The 10,635-nt window shown below is 40.5% G+C and overlaps 1 protein-coding gene across 1 annotated transcript in view; it reads left to right on the forward strand.

Annotated features, from left to right (window-relative positions):
- The window catches only part of GPR158 (G protein-coupled receptor 158), a 426,979-nt gene extending 416,759 nt beyond the window's left edge, over positions 1–10,220 (forward strand). The window contains exons 9-11 of the mRNA XM_044227555.1: positions 1,123–1,228; positions 4,843–4,989; positions 5,781–10,220. Coding sequence (XP_044083490.1) covers positions 1,123–1,228; positions 4,843–4,989; positions 5,781–7,256 — 1,729 coding nt within the window. The 3' untranslated portion in view covers positions 7,257–10,220. The remainder of the gene's footprint in view (positions 1–1,122; positions 1,229–4,842; positions 4,990–5,780) is intronic.
- Positions 10,221–10,635: the final 415 nt, after the last annotated feature.

Below are 10,635 nucleotides of genomic sequence, written 5' to 3' on the forward strand. Positions count from 1 at the left end.
CTCCCTCTGCCCCTCCCACCCCTCTCCTCTCTCCCTCCCTCCCTCCCTCCCTCTCTATCTCAAATAAATAAGTGAATCTTTTTTAAATATGCCAATTCTTTAATTCCAAACACAATAAAATCTCCTATTTAGCTTTCACGGATAAACAATGCATGGGAAAAAATTAAAAGAAGAGTATGATTGTAAAATGACCTTAATAAAACATCACCTGGTTTCCGCAAAAGAATGAGTCCTTAAAACCTGAGTTTTCGTGTGTACACAGACCTACTGGTTCATGAAAACATTCCAAAATCACCAGAGTAGATATCAGTACTGAATTTTTCCTATACACGTTGCCTGCAGGACTGTCCTAGAACACCGTTTTATAAATTCCTCAGCAAGATAGGATTTTCAGTTATCTTAAAACAATTTGACACTTCACAACAACTAAAATCTTTATTTTAAAAGATGTATATGACAAACCATTAGTATATTCATTTAACCATTGCATTGTTTATCATTTAAGCCTCTGAGGTCATTCACAAAGACAGATAACTACCCATCCCTTTTTTCTTAATTAATGTTTTCAAAGAAAAAAGATGAGAATCAAGAATTATGTGGCTGTGTCTTATAACCCAAATTTGCCTGAAGCCACTAGTTTGTAAATGTTCTTTTGAATTCACGTGTGTTCACTGTTTTCACTTTAGACATTCCATTGACATGCAAAATAATTATTCCAGGAAATGATTAGCATATTATATGTCTATAGGCTGTCTTTCCTCCTACTGATAAGTTAAAATAAAAAATAAGGAGTTCATGTCTTATGTTTGCAGCCACAGTTACTTTAGGTCTTGCTCCACAGAGACCACAGTACAGCTTTCTTCACGCTTGCTTGCTTGCTTTTAAAAAACACTGAGGAAAAAGAGTTTCCAAATATCCTAGTATTTTTTTTCCCAATTTATTTATTTTCAGAAAAACAGTATTCATTATTTTTGCACCACACCCAGTGCTCCATGCAAGCTGTGCCCTCTAGAATACCCACCACCTGGTACCCCAACCTCCCACCCCCCCGCCACTTCAAACCCCTCAGACTGTTAAATAGAGATCTTGTTGGATTACTAACTTGGTGAATTCTCATTTCAGATTCGTTCTTGCCTCAAGACTTCAGTCTGACTGGATGCTAATGCTGTATTTTGCACATACTCATTTGACTGTGACAGTCACCATTGGGTTGCTTTTGATTCCAAAGGTATTCCTTTAACATTACTTTTCTCTTGCAAGACAGTTATTTTAAATAAGCATGGAGTTGTTTCCTCTTTAAAAAAAAAAAGTATCTGGCAATATAGGGAAAAGGAAGTGTGGAGATTTAGTTGACACTAAAATGTTTTTAAAGCTCTCTCCTCAGGGAACTAGAAATCTCTTTTCTTTTAGAATTTATTAAACATCCCATAGAATTTTTAAATGCTTCAGTTTGTATAAAACTCATCATCTTGTTTGGCTCCTTCTCAAATATATATATATATATATATATATATATATATATATATTTTAAGATTTTATTTATTTATCTGACAGAGAGAGAGATCACAAGTAGGCAGAGGGGCAGGCAGAGAGAGGGGGGAAGCAGGCTCCCTGCTGAGCAGAGAGCCCCATCCGGGGCTCTATCCCATGCCCCGTACCATGACCTGAGCTGAAGGTAGAAACTCAACCCACTGAGCCACCCAGGTGCCCCTTTCTCAAATATTTTTATATTCAGATATGATTTAATTATGGGTCCAAGGTAACTTTTATTGTACCTATAACATCAAAGTAATTTTTAAAGAGATTCTAAGAATCCTCCTGTTGAGATTTATATTCAGGAAGCTTTGTGTTGTAAACATTCAGAAAATTGTTATGTAAATAATTATAATATTTTGTTAGAAAAATATTGCTTTAAAATGATAGATTCTGGCAAAGACTTATCTAGACAGCATACCGAAGTGGGGGAAAATGGGCCAGCACTCAGAATATCCGGATTAAGAATATATGTTCCACTCACACTGGCTATACAGTATGACATTAGCCAGAACTTTTCATCTCTCTGAGGTTCAGTTTCTTCATCTATGACACGATAGCAATAAAACAGCTTACAATGAAATAATATGATATCAGAGTGTGGGGAAGAAACACACAAGTTAGAGCATTATTTTTTTTAAAGATTTTATTTATTTATTTGACAGAGATCACAAGTAGGCAGAGAGGTAGGCAGAGAGAGAGGGGAAAGCCAGCTCCCTGCTGAGCAGAGAGCCTGATGCAGGGCTCGATCCCAGGACCTTGGGATCATGACTTGAGCAGAAGGCAGGGGCTTTAACCCACTGAGCCACCCAGGTGCCCCCAAGTTAGAGCATTATTATTATTTTCCTCATTTACACATAGAAAAACAAAATATTGGAACATCATTTATCTGTATTAGTACCACACGATATAATATTAACACAGCTAAGACAGGAATTTATGATTGCTTGTCATTCACTCCAGTGAAACATTATAATAAGCGAAACATTGAAATTCAGCCTGACTAAAAGGGCAAACAAATATAAACAGAACAAAATTCCTATTTTCTTCCTTACTTGAATTATATATACCAAATAGCCACAGTTTTCATGGACTAATCTGTTACTGCAATTTATCTTCTCCTTTTTTCATACCTTGCATTATATGGTTACATTTTTATTAGATTGAAGTACTACATACACAGACGGCTCATTCAGTGGTAAGAATTAGAACACATATTCATACAAAGATTGGTACATGGATGTTCCTAGCAGCCTTATTCATAATAGCTAAGAAGTGGAAACAATCCAAATGTCCATCAACTGATAAATGTAGAAGCACAATGCAGTGTCATCTACACAATGCAGCACTGCCCAACAATAAGAAGTAAAGCACCAGTACGCACTACAGCTAGTACGCACTACAGCTAGTACGCACCTTGAAAACATTACACCAAGTGAAAGAGGCTAGACACAAAGGCCACATCTTATGTGATTCCATGTATATGAGATGTCCAGAACAGGCCACTCTGTTGAGACAGAAAGCAAGTTAGTGGTTGTCACTAGCTAGGGAAGAGAGGAAACAGAAATGACCACTTTCGTGGGTTTAAGGTTCTTTTTCGGGGTGATGAAAATATTCTGGAATTAGATAGTAGGGATGGTTGCACAGCACTGTGAATATACCAAAAAGCACTCAACTGTACAATTGAAATCTGAGAATTTTATGGTATGTGAACTATATCGCAACTTGAGATAATCTAACAAAATCATTGAGGGGCTTCACTAAGCTCTGTTCTATATCCTGGAGTAAGAATAATGAACAGATAAAATATGTGCTCTTGTGGAATTATTTTGTGGACAAGGGGGTCACAGAAGAAATAGGTTAAGATAAGCATTCAAAATACTCTTTTAGATAGATATATAAATACTAAGGACAAATAATAAAGCAGAAAATGGATATTATCTGAAAAGTGTTCCTTTACTTCACGAACATCTCTGAGACTGTGCTCAAGAACAATTACTCTCTTATCAATAACTTCTGGGTGGTTTCCTAGCAGCATTTGAGATTTTGGAGGAGAGGGACTCTGTTTGACTCATCTTTATGGCCTTGAATTCCTGACACATGTCAGAACCACAGTTGTAAGTAGAAGAATGAAGGAAAGAGTCACCTGTTTCAGTGGTTTCTCAGTCAGTTCCAGTTACAAAACATTCATGATTCCTTACGTAGAGAATTGCTGTTTCATGTTATGTTATATAGATGTTCACCTGCCTTAAATATTTTAACAAACACTGACATTTTAAAATAGCTCTGTATCATGAAAGGGTGATGTGTTAATTTTTTAAAGGAATTTTTGACCTGAGGAGCAGCTGGGAGAGGAGAACCCATGTTCCCTAGACCATTCTCTCCATTTTCATAGGACGATCCGTGGGTTTATATGTTATGTGAAACAGCCAAACTGTTTTGATTCTCCCTGCTTTCCATCATTTCCCCTGTTCATTCTTCTGCACATCTCCATCTGATGAAGAATAGAGATAGCAAGAGTCCATGAAACAAACATATTCAAAGACCACGTGAAAATAATAAAAATACCTCAAAATGTGATGAAGGAGGAACTTGAGAATGCTGAGCCTGAGAAAAAATTCTGTAATTTCAGTGAACATTTGAATTTTAAGCTTAGATATCATCATCATTTTAGGCAGAAAGAGCCCTGTGCTCCACAGAGCGTCCGTGATTTGTTTCCAGTCTGACTATCGACACAGTTGATGCCAGCATGCAGATCTCCCATCTCCTAGGTCTCGGAGGCAACATTTCTGGAGCCATGTGGCCTAGACTCAAAGTCACTGTCTGTGATCAGGGCCAGTTGTATCTTTGGGTGACCTATAGCCTCCCCTAGGTGATGCAGAACAAGAAACACAAGGTAGACCCTACTGCTCAAAAAAAAATATTTCCCTCCAGCTGCCAGTGGGTCCAAATTCCGACTCTTGGAGAACATTTGTGTGGGTTTTTCGACTTACTTTCATTCTCAGAATGCAAATCACATGTATGAGGAGTACTGTAAGTGAGCCGTGTGAGCCTGGAGAAAAGACAAAGATGAAAATAGGGGTCAGAGAACCACCTATTAAGGAACCACGTATTAAGATGGCCTAAGAGCTCTAGTGCATAACGTGAAAAGCAAAACATAAATATAGCAACAGATCTTTTCTAAGGAGCTTGGTAAATGAGTTCATCTAAGCTGAAGAAATGATATGAACATGAGAACCTTTAACAAATTATTCTGCTGTGTCTGCCAGCGGGTTAATATCCACAGCTCATTTGGCGTCTCTCTTGCAGTTTTCACATTCAAGCAATAACCCCCGAGATGACATTGCGACGGAAGCATATGAAGATGAGCTGGACCTGGGCCGGTCTGGGTCCTACCTGAACAGCAGCATCAACTCCGCGTGGAGTGAGCACAGCTTAGACCCGGAAGACATTCGGGTAATGTCTAGATTTCAGCCTTCCTGTTTCGGGTTCACCCCATGCACACAGGCAAGCATGTGTGGGCTGACATATCCATATGCTCACCTGTGTGCACATCGGTCCAGAGGGAAAAAGAGAGGGGGGAACGTGTGTGCGTAAGAACTGAAAACATCGAATGCGGGGCTAACCCAGTTCTAAAACCCACATCATGGTAGAAGTCACACAGGCCAATCTTGACAGTCACAATTGACTTAGGAGCAGTCATGATGATGAACTGATGATACACGTTCCCTACTACAGGTTCTGACATCTTGCTGATAGAGAGATAGGATAGATCTGCGAGCAGAGAGCTCGGATTACTGAAAGTGATCTGTGACAGTATATCAGCATTTGGAGTAAGAAGCTGCTTTTAGTAATTGATGGTTTGTTGTCCCCTAAACCTAATCCACATTACAGGTAATTTTATCAATGGCAACAAGATGCTTCCAGTATTGATTAGGAACACGATATGCTGAGTTTTGTTATGGCCAAGGTCAAGTCTGACCCACACAACTTGTAAGTCTAACGGGCTCATTCCATGTGCAGGATGCATAAGTTCAAGTCTTAAAGTTCAAACTCTATGGGTAACAGAGCACAGGTTCATCAGAAAAGTAAGAATGAGGAGAAGGTTGATGAGCACACGTGGTGTGAAAAGCTGTAGGTCAGTTTCCCTAAAGAGCTCAAGCTTACTGACCAAGTTACATTTAGTAATAGTATCTGGCTGAACCACTAAGTTCTGCATCTCTGTGAATTTGCTTTTGTTCTGGCAGGATGAGCTGAAGAAACTCTATGCCCAGCTGGAAATATATAAAAGAAAGAAAATGATTACGAATAACCCCCACCTCCAGAAAAAGCGGTGCTCCAAGAAGGGCTTGGGCCGTTCGATCATGAGGCGCATCACCGAGATCCCAGAGACGGTCAGCAGGCAATGTTCCAAAGAGGACAAGGAAGTCACAGACCACAGCATGGCCAAAAGCACTGCCCTGACCAGGAAGAACCCACAAGAATCTTCAGGTAACACCGGGAAGCCCAAAGAGGAGTCCCTGAGAAACCGAGTCTTCTCGCTAAAGAAATCACACAGCACTTACGATCACGTGAGGGAGCACACGGAAGAGTCCAACAGTTTACCAGTGGAAAGCCAGGAAGAGGAGGCTACAGAAAATTCCACACTGGAGTCTCTGTCAAGTAAAAAACTAACCCAGAAACTGAAAGAAAACAGTGAGACCGAGTCCACAGAGTCTGTGCCTTTGGTGTGTAAGTCGGCGAGCGCTCACAATCTCAGTTCAGAGAAGAAGCCGGGCCACCCCCGAACATCCGTGTTGCAGAAGTCTCTCAGTGTCATAGCAAGTGCCAAGGAGAAGACTCTTGGATTGGCGGGGAAAACCCAAACATCGGGCGTGGAAGAACGTGCAAAATCCCAGAAACCTCTGCCAAAAGATAAAGAAGCAAACAGAAAGTACTCCAATTCAGATAATGCAGAAACTAAAGATTCTGCCCCCCAAAACTCCAATCATTTGGAGGAGCCAAGAAAACCTCAGAAATCTGGGATTATGAAGCAACAAAGGGTCAACCCGCCCACTGCCAATTCTGACATGAGCCCAGGCACCACCAAGAAGAAGAACAACTTTGACATAGGGGAGGTGTGCCCTTGGGAGATTTATGACCTGGCCCCTGGTCCCGTGCCTTCAGAATCAAAAGTTCAAAAACACGTATCTATTGCAGCTTCTGAGATGGAGAAAAACCCAGCGTTTTCCTTAAAGGAGAAATCTCATCAGAAGCCCAAGGCAGCTGAACTGTGTCAGCAAACCAGTCAGAAGAGCATAGACAAGGCTGAGGTATGCCCTTGGGAGAGCCAAGGTCAGCCCGGTTTTGAAGATGAGAAGCCTTTGATTTCTAAGACTCAGGTTCCCCCAGGGAGAGCCAAAGATGAGAACGGCAGTCAGCATTATGCCACCAACGTGTGTGCTGGGCAGTACGAAGAACCGCCCCCCAAAGTTGTAGCATCAAAAATCAAGAATGAAAATCTCAACCCAACAGGAGACCAGGAAAAAAAGACCTCTTCCCCCGAGGAAAATGCACCCCGCTCCTATAACTCAAGTAATAACCTTTGGCAGCCTTTAACATCACGAGCTGAGGTGTGTCCTTGGGAGTTTGAGGCCGCAGATCAACCAAATGCTGAAAGAAGTGTAGCTTTACCTGCCTCTTGCACTCTAAGTGCAAATAAGATGGCAGGGCCTCGGAAATAAGAGGTCAGGGATCCTTTTAAAGTGTAGCATCCCCAGAAAGAAAAGGAGAAGGAAGAAACCCTGAATTCGACAGAAGACAGAAGGATCAAAAATTCCCAAGGAGCATTTGTCATTGGAGGGAAACGTGGAAGTCACAGGTGGAAAAAGACAGGGAGGGCAGAGCAACGCCACAGTGGAAGAACGAGACAGGCCAAGGGAAGTCTGTCTTCCCCTGGGAACATGAGGAGAAGCCTTACATTTCAGCATGGTTAGCGGGAGTCGCCCTCACTGTCTGCCCCTGATCAGTATTTACCCGTGGCACTTTGAAAATCCTAAGCAAGGTCAACCGTAAGACACAGAAGAGGTATGAGATTCTGCAAAGAAGAAGAAGGTATAGACCTATATGACCGAAGTTCTAAGTAGCTAACTGAACTTCCTTCACCTGTTTAACCTTGATAGCACTGCTCACGTAATGCATCCCAAAAATACCTTTTATATTAATGATTGCTCTCATTTTCTTATAAATGTATGTTTCAGTACATTGTTGTGTCTCATATTCAAGCATTCCAGATTGTATAATTTTTGCAAATAACTTTGATATTACGTGACACAACACATTTATGCAATCTGCAGCTATTCAATTGTTATTGCAAGTTCCAGAATCCCTGCTATCTACCAACTTTAGTTGATTCTCGAAGTACAGTAAGCTTTCTCTGGCTTGGGAAGCCGTAACCGTTATGATTAAAATCTTTCCGTTTTGGCTGTGGTTTATATATTGTGAATTTGGATTTGACTCTATCGTTTCACATCATGGTTTGTTATACTGTCTTAATCAGGGTTTTTTATACCAAGTTGAGTTACTTGTTTTGCACTTCTTGTTAGGACTCAGAGATCCAGGGGTCCTACCGAGTCGTATGTCTCAATAAAGGACAACTTACCTATTGTTTGTTTAGAGTCAGAGACAGGTCACACCTTCATTCCAATTTACTGTCCCTTTTAATTCTTTCAGTATTCCATACTTAGCAGCATTTCGCCAGGAAGAAGCTAAGAGTGAGAAAAACATACTACGCATTATTATTACCACTGAAAAGGGAAGACTCTAGGAATGACATGAGAATTACAGCAGTACTGCAGGGCCAGGGAATTTGCCTTTCAAAACACAGACAGGAAGGGGGCTACTGATAGCACTTTCAAGGGAGTATTTTTTTAAAGAGAAAAATTATGATAGCTTCAAGATCATTGTACGGATATATTTTTATTATGCATACTGAATATATATTTTAAATTACCTTAAACTACTTATTCTCATAAGTCTTATTCATTGCTTCAGCTAGAGGTAACACTTGCTGGGCTTCAATCCCAAAGAGGTTTATAACCTGATTTATTCAAAGCCTATAAGGTGGTGTGGGCTCTTCCTCCTGCCAAGCACTGGAAAACTTACAAGTCCTGAAAATTGCCATTGCAAGCCACCCAGCTCAAAAAAAAAAAAAAAAAAGCAAGGTTTATTTGCAAAGCAAAACAGCCCCCAGAGCAAAATTTGTAAAATGTACTGACTGCGTTCTACCCTGATCACTTGGCATGAGAATCCTAAGCTGCTGACTTAGCCCTACTGATGTGATCATGCAAGAGTTTCCATTCCAAAGCTTGGTCTCATTTTATTTAAAGAAGAATCACTTAAGGATAGAACGCAGACTTCCCTTTCTCTCATGCTAGATGCTGAAGGATCGATGGCTTCCTTGGCCAGGACATCTCCAGCCTAACGAACGGTTTTTCATCTCCTGGGCAGCAAGGAGAACATGCTAGGGGGGTAAAAGGAGAGAAAAGGGAATCAGAGGGTAGAGAGAGGGCTGTTCTGAGAGAAGATCATTCTCAGTGGAAGCTAGAAACTAGGACTTCTCCTTACTCCTCATCAGGATTTTCTCACTGGTTTCTATTCAGGAGGAAGCGAGCACGTCGCCATTTTGCAAAGCTGTGCGTCCATCTTCCTCACCCATTCGCTTGCTTTGTGCGCTACTCAGGTCGGTGGGGTAGGTGTGAAGAGATAGAGAAATTCTATTTTTCTGTGTTTCCTTCATTTACTTCCTTCTTTTCTTCCTTTCCAGTCAAGGCCTCTCTATTTGGTAACCTCGGAACACAACTTTAAGGTATATTTATGAACTTGGTTTGGAATTTCTAGGCCCACCTACTTGTTTCATTTATGTTCAAGGTCTGTTAGCACTTTATTCACTTTTTGAGAAATCAGCAGTTCAAGCATCGGTGACTTTTTATTGCACTCCAGGATGATCCTGCTGGAGATGTGGCTTAAAGAAGACTTGCCAAATTATACCTTAGTGACATTCTACAGTCCATAGATTTTCTTCCACCAGCATAAATCGTGAGAGTGCCTCGGGTCTTTCCTAGAGTTTCATTGCCATTACTTATCACCATGAGAAGTTTAAATCTACAATTCTTGAGGTTATTTTCCTAGATCAGTAACAATAAGAAAGTGAATCCACACTGTTAAGGTCACAAACATTTGCTAGGTTGTCCTTCTCAATGCATGTGCAGGCTGCCTCCCGTCCTTGTTTTTAAGCCAGGGTTTATAAATAAGTAGATTTATACCAACCTTAATAGAACTGTATATTTTATGCAAGAATTAAATGCTTTACGACATGAACTATAACTCAGCCCATTGTAAACTTTGGTGGCAATATGGATTTGAAACTCGACAGTTCTCTTGTATTTGCTTCCTAGGTTTCTGCATGCAAGTGGTGACAGGTAGGACTGAGAAACACTGCCTTTTGACTTCTAGCATATAGCAACCGAGAGTTGTAGAGTCAATAAAGCTGTAAGTCTCTTCACTTAATCTGTGGTTCTTCTGAAACTATTATCTGAAACCTACAGCATCCCACCATGAAAAATATTTGGTAAATTTATGTTGTGATGTGTTACAGCATGTAAATAATTATAACTTCTCTGCAATAAAACATATTTATACGAAAATGATTTATGGTGAATTGCGTGTTTATAAAAAAAAAATTTATTTCACCTAGCCAACTTCAGAGGGAATCCCATGTATCTTTGGCTTTGGTACACCTATGCACCTACATCCTCTTATGCCCGTCTACAGACTTATGTGATTTGCCAAATGTGGCCTCAAACATACAGGTCATCCTTTGGAGCCAATAAAACATCTTAGGGCTCATGATTTTGATTTAAGAAAGTTCTGCCCAAATAGGAAGTAATCCAGCTACCTTTTCTAATTTACTGAACACACATAGGCCATTTGCTAAGCGATGATGATGATCTTTAGATGAACAAGAATTCCAACATCCAGTAACCAATCATCACTGTCTTACTACAGAGGAGAGCCTGACTAATTCATGGAGTCAAGGGAGGCTTAAGAGAGAAAGCAAGCTCC

Source organism: Neovison vison, chromosome 12, assembly GCF_020171115.1.
Source record: "Neovison vison isolate M4711 chromosome 12, ASM_NN_V1, whole genome shotgun sequence".
NCBI lineage: Eukaryota > Metazoa > Chordata > Mammalia > Carnivora > Mustelidae > Neogale > Neogale vison.